Source organism: Temnothorax nylanderi, unplaced genomic scaffold, assembly GCF_030848795.1.
Source record: "Temnothorax nylanderi isolate EJ_2023f unplaced genomic scaffold, tnyl_v1.0 TNYL_tig0199_pilon, whole genome shotgun sequence".
NCBI classification, from domain to species: domain Eukaryota; kingdom Metazoa; phylum Arthropoda; class Insecta; order Hymenoptera; family Formicidae; genus Temnothorax; species Temnothorax nylanderi.
In genome coordinates, this window is record NW_027249261.1 from 128,342 (window position 1) to 148,856 (window position 20,515).

Genomic DNA, 20,515 nt, shown 5'->3' on the forward strand with positions numbered 1-20,515 from the left:
GAAAAGTATTTGCGGTTATCTTATTCTCTTCTTTCTTCTTTAGTGGACATCTGTCTCTTGTTATTTCTATAATTTTGAAATTATATTTTGTACTAGATATTCCTTTAATTTATGTGTTGAATGACAAGACCACATTTTTGAAACAAAGCCAAATTTTTCGCTTGACAGACTATTCCAAGTTATTCAGAATATTCATTATCTTGCTCTCTATCCTCTCTATTTAGTGTTCAGCGCGAATAATCAAGCGCTTATTTAGACTTTATTTACAACAAATACTATTTTGATCTCATTACTTCATATGATGATATCACAATGGTTTTTTTGAGCATACAAATTTGTTTAAATTACATATTTTATTAACAAATTAATTTTCTGCGTATTAAATCTTGATCTATAAAGATACATACAAATTAAATAATCAAAAAGAAAAGTATTAAATAATCATTTACACTATAATGTAATCATATGCCTCTTTTGATGGCTTTCGGTGCAATCGATACTTTGGTAGGTTTACACAAATCGATCACGCACGGGTCGTCTAAAGGTGGATGCGTGCAAATCGAAGATGAAGGTAATAGTAATGCTAAGGAGATCTCTACGTTACAGGGTTCCATCCACACTTGATGCGACAGAAGAACTGTCGTCCTCAATCTGTAATCTTTCTGATCGGACTGCTGCATACGCAGATCTGCGGATCGCGGTAACAGTAATTGCACTTGTTGATCCGGATGTCTCAGCTTTATTCGCAGAGTGGAGGGATCGCGTAGATTCAATATCTTGGCGGTCAGGGGGATTCCCAGTAAAAGGCCGCCCGTGAATTTTAGCGCGGCATCAGCATCGCCTCTCGGTTCCTCGATGTGCGCTCGGCAGAAGCGCGTCGTCGCCGATGGTCTCGGCAATCGTTCTTCCCCCTGTGCTACTGGCGTCAAAAGCAATGGCAGCAAAAGCCGCGTCAAGGAACCCGGCTTCACGTCCGCCAAAGTGGGTATTTGTAGAACCAGAGCCCTGGAGAATGGCGGTAGCCTCGAGGTATCTTGAGGCAAGGCATCGGCCTCCGATAGGAAATAACGAGCTAGTGGTAACGCGCTGCCGGTCGCACTCCTGGTCACCCTAACTAATTCTATAGCCAGTGCTTTCAACCACATATCATTAGCCAATATAATTTCGTTCTCGCCTAATCCACTAAATAAGCGTTGTAATCTAAAAAATAATGATGTATATAAGCTTTTGCATTTTTTTATCTATCGTTAAAATTATATGGCGTATCAAAATGATATATAACGATACGTACTTTTGCGTGTGCTGAAGAAGAACGAAAATATTGTTATTGGTATTCGGCACTGGGTTCGCCGAGATAGACGTCGTCGAAGACACAGAACATTCTTTGAGGACGGACTTCAACAGCAGCAAGCAACGAATATACAAGGCGGCGAAACGTGCAGCGCCTTCCATATGGTGATCCATCTCTGCCAAGCGATCAAGATCAATGGCTGCAGTATTCAAAAGTTGCGTATGAACCCTGCCTCCTGGTCTGGCATTCTCGATTCCGGCTACCATCTTCTCCAAGAACTCACGACCACGTTGACCTCTGTTCTCTTCATTATCCATATCTTCCATTTTGATTCCTGAACCGCTTGTAAGCGCTGGCCGCAATCGCGGAACTAGATGCGGCATAGTGTCGCGCAAATAGTGATAATGTTTGGAAGCATGCTCCGTGAACAGGGCGTGCATGCTTGGACAGTGTAACGCGGCATTGAAGATTAAAACGAGTACGCTTGCATCTGTTATAAAAAGTTAAAGGTATTGAATATAATTTTAAAATTCAAGACTATTTGCATGATAAAAATAAATTTAAAATATTTACAGGACGGTTCATCCACATCTGGCTCGGGTGTGTCGAAGAAAGGATGTCGGCCAAGAAGTTGCGGTACCAGAGGTAGCGTTAAGTATGGATGTGATGCGCCCAATGCCGCTAAACAACTCCTGATACTCTCCCTGTCCTGAGGGTATCGTGTTAAATTATCTAGCAAACGATTAACGCACATGTAAAGACAATTTGTGGTGGCGAGATGACTAGCAGCTAGCATAGCGTGCAAGCCTTCTCTCACTTCTCCCGAGAAATCTTCCAACGCGCCTAAAATTGTTTCCAATTGGTCCTCTCGAAGGGTTACGCTCGCTGACATTTTCTTTAAAGATTCAATAGCTCTTAATCTGACATCCTGAATTTCGTCATTGAACATATCCACCATAAAGTCCAATGAAATTCTAGCTATACTCGGTTCCTCTAACGAAATCGTGCAGAGTGCTTCAACTGTCGCTGTTCTCACCTAAAACGAAATTTATATATGATCGATATGAGAACAAAATATGAGAAAAAGATAAAGTTCAGTTATAATCAAATTCTAGATCAAATTTGATTAAGGTATAATAATAAACTTTTAATTTGACGATCTAACGAATATTCCAAGAAAATTGTTATTGTACGTATTGCAATAAATAAAAATTTATACTTCTAAAAATTCATCTTCCAAGCCATGAATGAATGCTCCGCAAGATCCACTTTTCTCTTCAACTTCGGGTCTGTCCGCTTCAACTATTTTTTGTTTTTTATCCAACGCTTGCTCTATATGACGACGCGACACACCTTTCATCGTTCCCAAAAGGGACATCGCCGAGGCTCTCACGCGAGATGACAAATCACCCATAAGACTGCAAATTTGTGAAAAGGCACAGTCCACCATACGTACATCCTCGCCATCAGAACCAACAACAATACTGTAACATGTAAAAGGAACATGAAAAAAAAAAGTTTATTGTAAAATTTCATCTTTAAAATATATTTTTACTTATATACTGACTTCTCTGGATACTCCCTGCCCAAAAGCCAAATAAGTTTCAGAACAGCTCGGCGTACAATCTCGTAATCGTCGCGAAGAGCTGCGCAGGCTTCCTTGAAGAAACCCGCAGGGAGCCTGCAACCTCTGTGAGAATGCAATTCTGCCATAGTTTCGAAAGCTTGAGCACGAACCCGTGGATCTTGAGAGCGGGCATAATTGCCAATTAATGTTAAAGTATCATCTGCAGCATTTGCTGTTAGATAACGGCCAATGATAGAAAGACACCGCGTTTGAACACCGTGCCAGGTGTCAGGCAGATGTTCCTGTGCAATTTTCAATACCAGTGCCCTGAACGTACAAAAAATATTTCTCGTCATTGATTTGCTAATAGAAGAAAGCGTTTTTTACTTCCTTAATCAAGACAAATATTTAAACTTTAACTGCAAATACACATGAGAGCTAAATCTTGAAAAAGAAAAAAGAAAAAAAAGAGCTACGAGACACAGTAACATATGAGATATGTACACCTTTGATAATCTCCCAACTTTAACAGCGTCGCTAATCCCTGACTCTTGACTCTGTGCGACTCCTCGTTTCTCAGAAGTTCAGCCACTTCATTCACAATTTTTGCCTTTTCCAACGTGTCAGGCGTCACTTCTCCCAATTCAGCAAACACCCAGAAAATCTTGGCTCTAACCGCAACTTTCTTCTCGACGGCAAATCTCTCCGCTAGCTTCTTTATAGCTATGGGAACATCCTCCGGTGCTATGTACGCTATAGCATCCGAAATACGAACGAGCAGTTGCAACGCGTCGTTTCCACTCTTACATTTTTCTAGGCATTCTATGTAAGCTAACGCCGAGCTGCTGTCGGCACCGTTCTTCGAACCAGACGTCGATAATAGCCTTAGAGTCTTTAGCCGTTTGGTTGGCGGCTCATCAACAATCTGGGCAGAAATTTTGTAACTTGTTAAAATAATTATTTTAGCTATGCTTCGTGAGTGGAATGAAACACATGATATAATCTTACCGTCTGGCTCTGATTAAATTCAGCTAGCACTCGTTTCTTCATTAAAGCTGCCATTCTTGGAACCAATGTCTTATTTCATTATGGATTTAAGCACTATTTTTCTTCTCAGATCAATTTATAATTCTGACATATTTTAATATAACACATGATATAACCTCAAACATTCATGAATGTTCATGAATCAAAAAGGCAGACATGTACATACATACGCCATTACACGCATACCGAATTTGATACACAGGGTGCGTTCGGGGAGACGCTATTAGCGCTATATCGTACTACAAGCTGTTCGCGGAGCTGGATGGTAGCGCTACCAAATGCTATCATGACGTCACTAATAAAGCCGTGATCAGACTACGGATTGGGATTGGCCTAGTTTACACCGACCGTTTGATACGCGTACCAAGTACTGTATCCGTATCAAATTCGTATCAAATTTCGGTTTACACCGGGATAACCCGAGATTTGATACGGATTTGATACGGATATAGTACTTGGTACGCGTATCAAACGGTCCGGTGTAGAGAGCCTCATTGAGATTGGATTGAAATTTAATCAATCAGAATAAAGAAAACTAACTTCAAGTTTAGTAAACTTTGCTCTAATTGGTCAAATTTCAATCCAATCTCAATCTCAATCCGTAGTCTGATCACGGCTTTATTAAGCTGCGATTTCATTGACGCTAGAAACCAGCGGCAGCGTCAAGAAAATGTAGTGGGGGAAAAAGTTTCGTTGAATTTTGCGGTACATACATACGCTAAAAAGTTGAGACCGTCTGAACTTTTTCCCCCACTACATTTTCTTGACGCTGCCGCTGGTTTCTAGCGTCAATGAAATCGCAGCTTTACGGCTCATACGACAATTGATTCGTCCTGGCCATCTTAAGGGCTGTACAGCTCGCAGGCCATAATTTAAGAAGAAGAAGAAGAAGACTGTTGTCACTGCCTGTCTCATTCATCGTATCTCGTATCGTCACTTCAACACGTGGTCCACGTGGAAGCAAGGTAATAAACTTATACAAGTAGATATGAATCTTTGCAATATAATTATAATAAATATACCGGGTGAGTTTTATTTCATGTGCCAATTATCTTTGCCAATTATCTCAGAATAAAGTGTTGGTTTATGGGAAAAATGTTTCAGATAAAAGTTGGACGGTTCAAAGGGGCCAATAGACGCCGCGATCTTATTAGAATATTAGATTTTTGGTCCGGGGCCCATGTTAAGCCCAGTAGGGCTCTAGTCACATTTTTAAAAATAAAAACTACCATTTTTTATTATATCGTCTTTTTCTACTAATTAATTTCAACAACTTTTGTCTGAAACATTTTTTATTTGCTTTATACTTTTTGAGATATTTAAGAAAAACTTGGTAATTTTTTCAATGTTTAGCTTACGATTTCTCAATAATTGTTTGTCGGAGGAAAGATGAGTGGTAAAGGAATTTTTACTTAAATTTGTCTCAAGAATATACTGTTGCAATAGTACCCTAATTTTTTAAATATTATGTATATATAAAAGTTTCAAGGAGATGGGGTTTTCCATTTAAAAAATTTAACTTGGGAGAGCTACTCGGCCGAACACGGGACTCGGACCTCTAAAATCTAATAAAATCGTTTATTGGCACTTTCTGAACCCTTCAACTTTTATCTAAAATATTTCTCCAGTAAACCAATACTTTCTGAGATAATTGGTGAAGATAATTGGCATACGAAATAAACTCACTCTTTATGATATTATAATATAGCATTTCGTATGACATACATATGGAGGGGTTAAAGCCATAGTGGTGTAAGTCAATTTTTTTGACCACTTTTTTTTTCTTCTTTTTTCAACATATCTGCATGTGTAGACTGCATCTATGAACTTAACTCGATAGGTTAAAAAAAGTGACTTACACCACTATGGCTTTAACCCCTCCATATATGGCTAACAAAGCACAAAGATTATTACATTATTACATTATTACTTTATATCTTTTATCTTTTTTCAGAGAGAGAATATGACATCCAATTATCATTCCTCACATTGCGAGAATGATGTCAGATATCCTTATACTGACAGAATAGCGGTAGGAGAGAATTATGTTGATTTCATCTATCAATTTGTGAAGGATAGCAATATATCCACAAAGGACTGTAAGAATACTACTAGCATAAGTAATATTCGTAATAATATAATTGGAACACCTAGCAATTTTCCAAGCCATGAAGATTTTCTCTGGGTATGTGTATTTTCTGTTCTGTAGAAAGTATATAATCGCAAAATCTAATTTATGCTACAACATTTGGTAATATTCAGTACTTTTTTTTACTCTTTAATACTAGGAGACGTATGATTTCGATATTTCAATATCTCCATGGCAGAAACAAGTGCCATATACTTTTGTACCAGACTATGTAAGAGATTGTTATCTTCATCATATTGGTATGTAACATTTGAATTGATAAATAAGATAAAATAAGATAATTACGGAAAATGTTTGTGTTCAGAAAAGGTTATAATTAAATTTTCTATTTTGAAGATCTCAAATTTCATGAAGCTGTATATCCAATCAGAATCTCTATATATGAAGTATATAATTTTGGGAACGTAACTGAAGTTTGGGCTCAAGATTCTGAAGATGAGGGTCAGTGGATTTTATTATGGGATGGACCGCCTCAATCCTACGAATTTTTTTACCGAAATTTTTTCCAACGTAGACGTTCGGAATCACGGATATTTTCTCCAGCTTTACGATCTTGTAACTTTAAAACCAAAATGCTCAGACTACAATTTATATCCAACTCTTGCACACAGCTAGATGCTGTGATGCTGATCGGTACATCAAAATTGATTTTTCCTAAAAATCCTGAAGATAAGAGTATAACTAATCTCTTACACCGCATTCGGGCACAACGACATTCTTGTTCAGAGAGATTTTGTTCTTCTTATTGTTCTGAAGAATTCTCAAGAATTGACGAAGAATACTGTTACCTTTTGACTCCCAGGAATTTGTTTGACCCTTATAATACAACACGTGATTATGAAAATGCATACTTGGATATACTTGATCTTCAAAAGGAATTTCCTAAATATTGCGTTATTTATAAAAGGTATTATAATTGTCGACATTAAGTAATCTTATATTATTTTCTTAACACTGTGCGGACACTGTGGGACTTTTAAGGCACAGTCGATTTTTTATTTATGATTTCCACGGGAATGGCTTCAGCGCTTACGTTGGCTCTCCTCCATAAAAAAACTTGATGATAGTGGGCATGTAACTGCCAAGCGGCATTGAGGTTCGACAGTTCGTTGCGCGATACCGAGCAATCGAAGTGTAGTGTGTGCCTTCAAAGACCCAGGGTGTCCACCTCGGATGCTAAACGGCAGACGGTACAGCATGTTACGCTCGGCGTGTCGGCTACACGAATGGAGGAGCTTGTCCGTTGCTGTGCCTTTCACTGTGCCCTCCACATGCTGTAGCATGCTATTCCGTCTGCCGTTTAGCATCACTGGCTCTACCTCGTTAATTTTGTCCACGGTTAAGTAATTTTGCATTTTACGTGTTTTTTTTTCAATATTCATCCTACTTATAAATAATAAATAAGAAGTAACCTTTTTATTAAAAAAATAGCATTGCTTTTGTCTTCAAATCTCATTTTTTCTGTATACCGAAATTACCAATTTTTAAGTGCTTTAATAATTCAACTTTTTTTTAGCCACACATTCAAAAAATATGCCATTATTTATCAAAACTCGCATTTTACAGTTTTCTCCTGACGTTTCGACACTTAAAAAAGAAATTGCAACAGTTCCGGCTTATGTAGAAATCACTTTTTGAAATTTTAAAGATGATACAATGAATTTTTATAGATTTTTTGTAACATAGAAACGCTTTTAAAAACACGCTGTCGGCGCAGTGATAATAATGAAAATAAATTTGTGTTTCAATGTTATTTGCAGCGACATAGCAACGAGTTTTCACAAGAGCAAGCTCGCGCACAAGCAAGTATTTCGGGAGGAAGATGTGCCATCTTCTAAGCAGGGATATGTGAATCACCCTTTATTAAGAAATCATTGGAATTATGTAAAATTTATAGAAGATATCAAACTCTCTTCGGGAGAATCCAAGGAGCAACGTGACAGTTTTTCTGCGCTTCCTGTAAAATATTCGAAGTTTATTTTTCGTAATAATTTATTATAATAAAATCTCATGTATTAAAATTTTATATTTTGTTTTTGCAGGATGAAATAATACTAATGTTATTAAAATACTTGGATATGAGGTCGTTTTGCCGTATGAGCAAAGTAAATAAACGCCTCAATAATTTAACACAGGATCCTTTTTTCTTCAAATGTTTGAATTTACGAAATTTAAAAAAAGAATACTCTGAGGATTCATCCGTTTGTTATGATAAAATTCTGTTTTATTTTGCATCCAAGTGTAAATATTTACAACAGTTGGATCTTACAAAGAGCAGCCGCATTTCTGCTCCGGATTTCGTAAACTTTCTTCAGAGTTGCGGCGATTGTTTAACGCACTTACGATTAAGAGAGTGCTATTTTGTTAACAAATTATCTCTATTAAAAGTTTCAGAGATATGCAAAAATTTGAAAGGTACGTAAATAAATATGATTGTTAAGATTACAGATAAACTGTATATGACTAATATGTACATTTTTTTTTTTTTAGTATTGGATCTCGCTTATTGTACTCTGTGGGGAATGGACCAAGAAGTTTCGAGTCTCGGAAATTTAGAATTTCTAGAGAAATTAGACCTTGAAGGCTCCTCCAATATAAGAACTGAATCTCTTTGCAAAATACTGCAAAAAACTCGCCGGATGCGTAACTTAAATCTGAGCAGGCCTGGCTCTTGCGATTTGTATTCAAATGTACTAGATTTAGACGCAATTACAATACAGTTAAAAAATTCGTGTCCAGACTTGGAAATAATAGATTTATCGAACGATAGTGATATTACATCGCGAGGTATTCATGCCCTCGCTGAATGCAAGAATTTACGAAAACTGACAATGATAGACAGGTACGTGTGTGCTACATTTTCTTTTAAAACACATATTATTCTTTATCAAAATGTGTATTTACATTTCTTGCAAACATCATGAAACGGTTATGTTGTTTTTCTTATTGCGATTGAAAAACCGCATAATAATATGACTTTTGTTACAGGAATGACCACCCCGGAGATCACTACAAAATCGATAAGCATAGCTTGCGTAGATTGTTTTCCTCCTGTCAGTGCTTAGAAGAAGTCAATTTGACAAATTCCTATATGATGTTCGATTGCGATGTCTATGAAGTTCTGACACTGTGTAAAAACTTAAGACGAATATACTTGGATTATATGTCGGATTATAGTTTCGCAATTCTCGAGCAGTGTCCTAAACTGCAAACAATTTATGTTATGCGGAACGGGTTCGATGACACGCGTGATAGCCAGGCGAAGGAAAAATATCCACACGTGTCCATCCTTAAATATCAAAAGGGAACTAAACTTGATGAATATGGGGAAGAAATATGGTGAATGTGAAGGAAAGTGGATTCCTTACCGATTTGGCTGAAGTTTAACAATATATTATGTATTTCGGCGTGTTAAATTCGAATGTAAAAGCTAAAATCGTCGCTCTCAAGTAGAACAAAAGTTATAAAGTACTAAAAGTGATAATTTTCGGGTTAAGAATTATGCTATATCGGTATAGGGTACAAGTACATACATGAGCATCAGAGAAAGCATGCGCAGTGATGTAAAAGTGCGTAAAATTTGAAATAAATAAGAGTTTTGAAATAATTCTTGTATATCTACATATAGTATAAAAAAAATTTAGAAGTAGGCGGAGAAGAACCTCCCTTCCCCCTGCACTCCCACACCCCAAAAAAATCTATCCAAACCCAAATCTATTTCTGACAAACTGTAATTTGATTTTGCACTTTTAATCCATGCAGTATCATGCAAAAATAATTTCTCGCGATAATCTCAGTTTGCAGACCATGAGCCATATCTGCAATCATTCTTTCGTGAAACTCATTATTTTTAAATTGAATTGGCAAGTTCTTTAAAATTTTGTTTCCTCGTTTTGATTAACACCTTATTCGTTTAGACCTTTGGCTTAAATCATTGAACCCGATTGACTTTCCGACTTTATACAAATTTGAACCCATTCGTTTTTCGTCACTGGAATATTTGTATACGAGTTTTGAAGCTTTTCAGGATAGGTATTATACTCAATTCTTTTTAAAATTATTTTAAATCCCTTGTCTTGTGAAAGTCGTTCGTAACTGTGATATGTATCACTAGTTTGGAATTTTTATAATTCTTTACATACAAAACGCAATTATTCCAGATGCTTCTCTTTTTCTTGCTTGTGAAAAGCTCTTTCCGATTGAGCTAATTTTTCAGTTTGTAAATATTTCGCAAATGGGTACTTTAGCGACAGAATTTTTTTTTTGTACGTGTTCAGTTTCATCTACTGAGCAGCATTTCAGAACTAAAAAACGTATTTATAAGAAATTCTTTTATAACTGACGAAAATATAATTATTTTTTTACAATTTCGAGAAAATATATTATTTTTTATAAAACAGAAAATTCTATAATTATTGCAGTAGTCCAAAGTAGTTACATTTAAAAATTAGGTATATTATTTTAATGAACAGTAGTTTTATTTAACTAATCGTTTCTAATATTTCTTAAAAAATTAACTACAATGTCTTTCAATTTACAAATTTGATAATACTTCAATTGATTTTATATTGGGGATTATTCCCTTTAGTTTCGGATAAAACTTTTAATTAATATAATTCGCGCAGCACCGTTATTGACCGCAATTTCTTTGACTTCACGTGATTACCTCGAAATAATTTTGTTCCTAATTTTTTAAGAGGAATAAACATCGAAAATGTTAAATCCTTTTTTATAAATAATGATTTTTATAAATAAGTCTCAGCAAGGCGCGCTTTAATTTTAGGTACATACTTAAGGGTCGACAGGAGTTAGAGTGGAGACCTCTGGCGGGTTGCTTAGCTGCGAGTCCGTATTTTATTTATTATAAATTTTGATTGAGCCAAAATGGAAAATCCGGCTATGTACCGGGTTGCGGCTGATCTTACTGATTAAAACGAGCATAAGTTTAATGAGATTCGTTAATTAATTTGGCTAAAATTTGGGAAAAACCGTTTCAAAGCAGCTTTTTAGGCCTGAAAAGAACAGGTGACGAAGAAAAACCACTGAGATTTCTCTTCTGCGCAAATACTTGCTCGTGCTTCTTTCTTCTTAATTGCAACAATTGGTTTCTACGTTCATCTTTCCGAAGATTCTTCTCAAAATGCTTAGATGACTTTCCGATAACATTCTGTTTATCTATGCAAGAAAAAATAAGTTCCGTGAAGTTGGCACCCGACTTTAACAAAATAAATTTAAAAAAAAAGGAAATTGTAGCATTTTCTTTGTAGTTGTTTGTAGTAACAATAATTTCGTTTGTAGTTTTATCGATTTTGCAAAAACAAAGATTTTTAAAAATCACTCGTGCCTAAAATTGAGATATTTGAAATTCGCTCGCGCCATATGTTTTAGAATCGTTTGTAGTTGTTTGTAGTAACAATAATATCGTTTGTAGTTGAATAATTTAAAAGTTGCAATGTATTTGTAATAAACAAATTACGTATCTTTGTCAATTTTAAAGATTATTGTTACTACAAACAACTACAAAGAAAATGCTACAATTTCCTTTTTTTAAAAATTCATTTTGTTAAAGTCGGGTGCCAACTTCACGGAACTGAAAAAATAAGATATAAATCCTCTATAGCGTTTTTCACTGGCAGAGCTGGTACGCACTCAGTGCACGTTAAAGCTGTTGTACACTGATTTAATTTCTAATATTCAAAGTAAAATGCAAATATTTCGACTGATAAAATACCCAGTACATATTTTATCAAATAATGCAATCATGATTTAACCTGTTTATACTAATGGCGTTTTCGATTTGCGACTCGACCCGACTCGGGGTCGCATCACGGACGTGGAATACATACATAGATATGTATGTATTCCACGTCCGTGATGCGACCCCGAGTCGGGTCGAGTCGCAAATCGAAAACGCCATAAGCATACACTTTACGTTGGTTTGTGTACGACGGCTTTAATGTGCACTGAATGCGCACCAGCTCTGCCAGTGAAAAACGCTATTAAGCCTTGTGTACACGATACTAGAAATCGGTCCGAGTTTCGGTTTAAGCCAATGAAACTGCTGCTTTTCTGTAAGAGCTGCAAGTTGATTGGCTTAAACCGAAACTCGGACCGATTTCTAGTATCGTGTACACAAGGCTTTAGAAATCAAAGAATGTTCTGCTTAAAACATTAGCATATAGAATTCTACATTAATTACCTTAATCTCACTCGGTCTCTCGTTGAAACGATGACGGCGCAAAAAGACAGGAACCACCATGTTTCTTGATCTTTTCGCGATTTTCTGCCGATGTTAAGGCCCGTATTCATAGCCAGTTTTATAGATGTTAGCCTTAAATTGATAGAAATAAACCTTAAGTCGTAGGCAAATAAACCAATCTTCGATTACTTTAATGTGAGATAATTTTTCGGTTTTTTTCGTTTTTAAGACTAATAATAAACCAACAAACGCTAAAATTAGACCAACAATCATCAGCAAACGATTACGCATCGATTAGGCTTTTTTTAAATTAAAAATAAAATTTTTCCGGCTAACTTAAGGCTAATTTTTCTTTTTTAATTTACAAAAAAATTAAGAACCAACAAACGTTGTAATTAGGCCAACAATCACCAACAAACGACCAACAAACGATTAAAAAAAAAAAAAATTAATAAAGTCGAAGTTGACCGGCTAAGTTACGGGAGGTGTGTGCGTGTCCCTACCACTCCTACCAGGCGCGCAGGCAGCGGGCAAAACAGCACCATTGGCACCTCTGAACACAGCCCTTGTCAGTATGTTACCACGAAAATTCCCTATGAGCTGCTCTTACTAGTGAGAATCGCTTTTCCCAAAGTTTAGCCTAATTAATTAATGAATCTCATTAAAATTAGGCTCATTTTAATCAGTAAGATCAGCCGCAAGCTGGTACATAGCCGGATTTTGCATTTTGGCTCTTAAAAATTTATTATAAATAAAATACGGACTCGCAGCTGACCCAACCTGACCCGTGTCTAGCTGCGCGTTTCCCCACATTTATTATAAATTTTATTTCGATCCTTTTTCCAAAATCCGGCTATGTACCAGCTTGCGGCTGATCTTACTGATTAAAACGAGCATAAGTTTAATGAGATTCGTTAATTAATTAGGCTAAACTTTGGGAAAAGCGAATCCGTAATTCCCGACCGGCCGACAGAGGTCTCCACTCTTACTCCTGTCGACCCTTAATTTACAATTAATTTATTAATCATGTGATTAAATCAACCGGCAGAATCGTTTAGAGCAGAATTTCTAAATAGTATCATTGTCCCTAATATATTTTTTGTATGTTTAATAAAATTAAACAAATTATTACAAATTTATATTTAAATTAAGTAAAAATATAATTCTGTCGATGTCTGTGTTAATAAAATAATACAGATATTTGATAATTAATTCAATTTCCGATTAAGTTAATCAGAGCTCAGTCGAAATCCTAATTCAGTCGATAGAATTGCTTATAGCAAAATCTTTAATTATATAATCGTACACACCGTTGTCTCTGATTTTCTTTTTCTTCCATACACGTTAAAAATAAGAAATTAATAATTCTATCTATGTTAATAAAATAGTACAGGTGTTGCTCGAAAAATTAATCAGTAAAATCTGTTCAGGATTGATGGTCATCTCTAATATATTACCTCGAATTCTAACAGCCTTGATTTTCTTTGAACTATCTTTTCTCTTGAAATTCCTCCTTTTTTGAAATTACTTGTGCTATTCTTCTAATAAAGTAATACATTTCTTTTTATACATGGAAATATATATAACATATATTTTTTCTTAGCCAGTTTCACAGTAAAATTGAAAATTGCATCTTAATCAAATGCATATGTACTCGTATTTAGTGTATCCAAGTTTTCTAAAAAAAATCTCATATAACACTTTTGTCAATTAAAATCCAATTCGTACAGTTTGGAATTCGCGTCGATTGGCGCCGGAAAAATCGGCGAGACTGGCTGTGCTATGCAGCCTGTTATAAAATTCGTGAATTTGATTGGTGTATTTTTTTTAGTTTCGACCAAAATTAAAAGAATACACCAATCAGATTCACAAATTTTTCATCAGCTGCAAATGGTTGCAAAAAGCAGGTTTCCCTGCTCAACGTAGCTGGCGATAGATCTCGTCTCGACGTTATCGATGCTTTTTGACGAATCCTGAATCCTGGAGTATTATTTATATTTTATTGTTGGCAACGCATTTAAAAGGGTGGTTGCCCGCTGCAGGTGCCCGACGTGCCCGACGTGCCCGACAGTGCCCGTGCCCGCGTGCGAGACGTGCGAGTTCGTACTAGTTCGTGCGAGTCCATGCGAGTTGATGGTTGATGCGAGTTATACGTGCGACGTTGAAACAAGAGGACGATCTTGTGTGGCTTGTATCGCTTATTTGTTCACGTTTCCGTTTATACCGTTCATTCGTTGCGGATTGTATTTGAGTGAGATATGGAGCCGAGGTTCGCGCAATGGCGCGACTCTTCCCTCGAGGACGATTCCGTCATCGTCTCCGACAGCGACGAAACCGAGAGAAGCCTTCTCGAACGCACGAGGGATATCGTCAAACGAATCATCGACGAGAGCTACGAGGTCGATGACGCCGACGTTTCGGAGAACGCCGAGAACATCGAGAACTCGACGCCGAAAAGGTGAGGCATTTTACCCGCCAGCCATTTCGACGAGGCTCAAATTCCGATGACGCAGTTGCGCGAAAATGATCCGTATTGTCGGAAACAAGGAAACCGCGCCGCGATACAAAAAAAAAGTGCTGGTACAATAGATTACGCGATTAGTAAGAATGTATATGTGTAATTTGTTTTGAGGATTCAAATAAATGACGAGAAATTTTCCAGGTTAAGATTTACGTAAAAGAATAAATGTCATGAATTTTTAAACGTCGGTAACGTTTTCTGTCTCCTTTTTTTGTTTTATTATTGTTGCTCTTATTTACACGCTAGTCTGTATATAAATATCACGATGGAGTCGATGACAATCGAGAACGCGGGGAAAAAAAAGAAGCCTCGTACGATAAGAAAAGAAATTATTCTACGACTTTATAATACAAAGCAGATCGATCGCCTTATGGACTAATCGCTTTAATCGCAAGATTGACGACAACGCTGGCAATGGGCGAGTTTAGCAGAACGAACCGCTTGCAATCGAACGTGATCAACTCTTAGAACCAACGAATTAGCAGTTGTTTCGTTGAACGCGGGCAATATTTCGAGAATAATCGCGTCGAGTCTACCGGTGTTACATTGGTCTGTTCGCGTTGCTTGCACTTTTTGCATTCAGCATCTTCGCTTTCTCTCTCTCTCTCCAACGGCCGAATATATATATTTATCTCATTTCAAGTGCAAAAATGTTTGGGGATTTCAAGCAACGCGAACAAGCCTATTTTTCCGCGACGCGACGACGAGAAGAGGTGACTTTGGGCGGTAGACTCGACGCTATTATTCTCGAAATATTGCGTTGTTGTCAATCTTGCGATTAGAGCGATTAATCAATAAGGCGATTAATCTGCTTTGTATTATTCTCATTTATTAATCATTTATTATAATTACATGTTGAAATAAATTATTAAAATATAAACAATGATGGAGATAACATTTTCTCATAAATGTTTAAATAGGGATAAATTCAGTGATGCTGATGATAATGATGATGATACAACACCAGTCATTCACCCAACCAGAAACTTAAATATTAGAAAAAAATATAACATAGTAGATTCTGATGATGACAGTGATTATGAACCCACCAATGATTATGAGGATGAAGAGTATCATACATTTAGTGACATCAATAATACGAATTCAGGTAACGACCATCTTGCAAATAAAGACTGTACTATCATATTATATTATGTGATATTGTAATACTGTAATATTTCAAACATTTGCTGCTAAAATAATATATAATTTTTACTTGATTATATTATTTTATATTGATATTTTATATAGATTTTTATTTCTGTTACTTTATATATAGGTTCTTCTCCTTCGTATTCACCGATTAAAACCAAGGGTAAAAAAAGGAAAGACGTTACTCATGATAATACTAAGGAAGACATAAAAGAATTAAAACCCAATTCTTCTAGTGACTCTCTTATTAATATGAATGATATTAACCCTGATGATTTACATGAACAAAGTGATACTGATTACAAAACAGCAGATGGAGAAGATAAAGCGCTTCATGATGTAGCTGTGACTATCGCACTTGATTCAGGTATTCAGTTTATTTATATCAAAAGTACAGATCTTAATCTTCGATAGATAAATGTTTTTATACATACATATTTAATACATGTAATAATATCTATATGCTATATTTTCTATAGATTCTGCTTCTGGACAATCCGGGCAAAACAGCGATTCCGAATTCGCAAACACTTTTGCAAGACAAGAAGTTAATGTTAGAAATGTGGATCCGTTAGTAGCACAGAAAAGAGCAATGACAGTTTGCAAATTAGAGCAGCTTAAAAATGAGTCAGCCCAAATGAAAGTAAATATGAGATATATTTAATTGCTGAGATATAATAATAAATAATGTAGACAATTTTGATAATTGATGAATACGTCACCATCGAACATGTATGTATAACTAAAACATATGTATAACATGTTTTTAGCGATTTCTTGATGAAGGAAATATGGAAGCATTGCCTGATAAAGGGCAGAAAATACAAGAATGTTTACGCCGGCAAGAAAAAGAAATCGGGATATTGACACGCGAATTGGAAAATACCCCTTTGGTGCCATTTCCTAGCAGTCAAGGAACCGAAGTAGCAGAAAATTCTCGTTTCATGAAGGAATCATCACGAATGTTCCAAGATGAGTCGTATTCAGATTCCACAGACGATTCATATGGGGGTATAGACAATATACTAATGAACCCTAGGACATCTCCCGAGTTAAAGGAACTGGGCAAAAAGGCACAAGCCACCAGAGATAAGGAACTTGCCTTAACGGTTGAACGATTACAAGATTTGCACGGATCACTCGTAGCTCGTCCGTCAGAAAATGAAAAAGCAGAAGATCCAAGGGGATTGAAGGTAGAATTAATGCCACATCAAAAGCATGCTCTCGCATGGCTTCTGTGGAGGGAACAGCAAAAACCATCCGGTGGCGTTTTAGGTAAATATTTACAAAATAGCAACTTACAATACTAATTATATTAATATTAAATTAAATATTTAATTAATTTTACATTATTGTTAATTGGAAACGTATTTCTACCTTGGATTGTAGCGGATGATATGGGCTTGGGCAAAACACTGACTATGATAGCTTTGACTATAAGCACTCTTGCTATGAAAGATCCTGATGATGATGATGAAAGTGACGATGATGATGGCGAGTGGACTAACAAGAGTAAACCTTTACGTATGTAAAAGTTTTATAAAATTTTATAGTACCTAATAAAAAAATAATATTCTTGCCTTTCTATACTTTTTTAAAATATTTACTTTCTTTTCTTAACCTTAAGTTATTGAAGTTATGATACTATATCTAGCATGAATTATAACAATTATATAAATGTATCTAATATAATAAAGGTATTGATATAATTATTAGATATGTGATCAATGATCCACAGGTCATAAGGGTGGTACTCTGGTAGTATGTCCCGCGTCCTTATTGTCGCAATGGGAAAACGAAGTACGGAACAAATGCAAACGCGGTTTACTGTCTACTGAGGTGCATCATGGCACTAATCGTCAGAGCCTTCCTAAAAAATTGGCGAAAAACGATATGGTCATCACAACGTATAATATATTGTCTCGTGAATATAAAAGCAATTCTACATTATTTAAGGTACACTAAAGCTTGCAAATATTATTTGACTAATGAGTAGACAAAAATAGAAGTTTTTAATTTGATCTAAACATAAAATACACACATCTGTCTTGAGTTTTTAGTTTGATCGCAAATTAAAATTTCTTTGCAGATCAACTGGAAGAGAGTTATACTTGATGAAGCTCATATAGTGAGAAATCACAAGAGTCAGGCATCTGAAGCGGTCTGTGGACTGATGGCAAACAAACGATGGGCTCTCACCGGCACGCCTATACAAAATAAGGAGTTAGATTTATACTCTATTCTGAAGTTTCTCAGATGCTCACCGTTCGATGATCTACGCGTTTGGAAACGATGGGTAGACAATAAAAATGCCGCAGGTCATCAAAGATTGGCGACGGTCATGAAGACGTTGATGTTGCGGAGAACTAAACAAGAACTGATGGCCAAAGGCGATTTAGAAAATTTACCCGACAAGTCTATCGAGGAGGTGACGGTGGAACTCGACCATCAGGAACAATTGGTGTACGAGAAAATTTTAGTTTACTCCCGTACTTTGTTCGCACAATTTTTAGCTCAACGTGCGGAAAAAGAGCACATGCTCGATTTGTATGGTGGGAGGTATAATATGCCCGCCTATCTTGCAAACCCAAGTAAGATTTGAAATAATATATGTATAATCACCGAAATGTTTAATTATTTTTATGCATAATTGTTTTTTTTTTCCAAGACAAGGAAACTCAGTTCACGAAAGCACAGAACAAATTGCTGGCGATGCACGCCTCAGTAAAGACACATGAGATTTTGGTACTCCTTCTACGACTACGTCAGATATGTTGCCATCCGGCATTAATCCATGCAATGTTGGATCAGGAAGACGTGAAGCAAAGCGGTATAATGGATACAGAAAACGTGGATGCTGATTTCTTATCCAGAGTGAATAACATGTCACTCAATGGAATCAATAATGCGGATGAGGAAGACATCGGTGTTGATGAAAGAGTAACCGGAAATCTACTTACTGCTGAGAACCCAGTGTTCGACGATGATCGCATTAGTTCCAAGGTAAGTGATAATTGTATAATCTGAAAGATTTCACCATTTTATGTGTGATTAATGCAATATATAATGATTCAGATGACGATACTGCTTGACAAGGTTAAAGAAATTTTACAAAAGGATAACGATAAACTCATCATTGTTTCACAATGGGCAAAGCTACTGGATGTCATAGCATCACACTTGGTTTTGATAAAAGGTGCTACGTTCAGCAAGTTCACAGGAAGTGTCGCCATCAAAGATCGACAAGTACGGATTATAGATATCAATATTACATATGTTTTTGTTATATTTTATTTTGTTACAAAAAGAAATGATTACGTGTTTTTCTTTCAGGGTATAACGGAATCTTTTAACAAACGAAATTCCGGTCCGAGAATCCTGTTGCTCTCACTTACGGCTGGCGGAGTGGGATTAAACTTGGTAGGCGCAAATCATTTGTTATTATTTGACATTCATTGGAATCCGCAGTTAGAGACGCAGGCGCAAGATAGGATTTATCGTTTTGGTCAAACAAAGAATGTCTACATCTACAAGTTAGTACAACGTACTTGATTTCCACGCATATACATTTCTTGCAAAGTTTATTTTAATATTTTTGCGTTTCCATTTCAGATTTATTTGTGTTAATACAATAGAAGAGCGTATTAAAGCGCTGCAAGAACGAAAACTTGAAATAGCGCGAAATGTACTGAGCGGGGACGGAAGCAACGCAGCTACAAAGCTTACGTTGAACGATCTCAAATCGTTATTCGGCTTCTGATTTATTTCATCGTATATAAGAAATAGAATTAAAACAATAAGATACTAGAATTTGTTTCACTTAATTATAATTATGTATAATCCGTTTTATTTAAGTATATAAAGCGTTCTCTATAATATTTTAAGTACTTTTTTACAATAGTTTTCATAACAAAACGTATTTTACTAAAGAGACAAATGTATCACTATGTGAGCCCTCTATGGACGATATATTTCTATTTTCTTTTTATTAATTTTATTTATCCAGACAATTAATATGTGCTTTGACTGTTTTAATTGTTGATATATATTGTTATGTTTTATTTGCTGTTATTTCCTAAGTTCTGTTGCGTCAATGCATATTGACATGATATTTTTTGCGACTAATGCAAAATAGAATAAATTAAGCGACATTTATTTTAAAATCACATTGGTTCATTAGAGGATTAATAGTTTTCCAAGCATAATGAATGAGTATAAAATGTGTCTTTTCAAAAGTTTATTTAAATAGCAAGTTTAATCAATAAATTAAGATGCAATGAGATATCAATAATTTCTCAGTTTATTACATTATAACAGTTAATATTTCATATTTTATTATTTGTATTAACTAATTTCGGCGGTACTTTTTTTGTCAATTATTATATGCTACACGCTGTGAAAAAAATATATGCTTGAAGCATCTAAGTCTTAAAAAATTAAAAAAAAAAACTAAAAATGTAAGGGGTTTTATTTTATGAAGGTACATGAACGTTTCCAAATAAAAAGAATGAGCTATTGACTAAGCTAGGCTATTATTATTCAAAAACCTAGTATACATCGAACGATATTAATGTCTATCGACATTTACA

At 35.7% G+C, this 20,515-nt stretch overlaps 3 protein-coding genes across 3 annotated transcripts; 2 read left to right on the forward strand and 1 right to left on the reverse strand.

Moving 5' to 3' along the window:
- Nucleotides 1-334: 334 nt before the first annotated feature.
- On the reverse strand, nt 335-4,144 carry Ints4 (integrator complex subunit 4). Its single transcript, XM_071716962.1, has 7 exons — nt 3,867-4,144; nt 3,365-3,783; nt 2,859-3,185; nt 2,511-2,775; nt 1,865-2,327; nt 1,292-1,781; nt 335-1,200 (listed from the first exon to the last, which is right to left on the reverse strand). Exons 1-7 carry the CDS (start codon nt 3,918-3,920, stop codon nt 462-464), a joined length of 2,757 nt encoding a protein of 918 aa, XP_071573063.1. The 5' UTR covers nt 3,921-4,144; the 3' UTR covers nt 335-461.
- A 447-nt stretch (nt 4,145-4,591) lies between these two features.
- On the forward strand, nt 4,592-9,661 carry LOC139778850 (F-box/LRR-repeat protein 4-like). The gene is made up of 8 exons (XM_071716959.1): nt 4,592-4,870; nt 5,860-6,090; nt 6,194-6,293; nt 6,391-6,961; nt 7,815-8,013; nt 8,097-8,469; nt 8,545-8,896; nt 9,043-9,661. The coding sequence occupies exons 2-8, from the start codon at nt 5,869-5,871 to the stop codon at nt 9,395-9,397; spliced, it is 2,172 nt and encodes a 723-aa protein (XP_071573060.1). The 5' UTR covers nt 4,592-4,870; nt 5,860-5,868; the 3' UTR covers nt 9,398-9,661.
- Nucleotides 9,662-14,290: 4,629 nt separating this feature from the next.
- Lds (transcription termination factor lodestar) lies at nt 14,291-20,449 on the forward strand. The gene is made up of 12 exons (XM_071716978.1): nt 14,291-14,711; nt 15,695-15,882; nt 16,054-16,293; nt 16,406-16,569; nt 16,697-17,201; nt 17,316-17,450; nt 17,665-17,882; nt 18,016-18,517; nt 18,595-18,929; nt 19,002-19,172; nt 19,260-19,459; nt 19,539-20,449. The coding sequence occupies exons 1-12, from the start codon at nt 14,512-14,514 to the stop codon at nt 19,684-19,686; spliced, it is 3,006 nt and encodes a 1,001-aa protein (XP_071573079.1). The 5' UTR covers nt 14,291-14,511; the 3' UTR covers nt 19,687-20,449.
- Nucleotides 20,450-20,515: the final 66 nt, after the last annotated feature.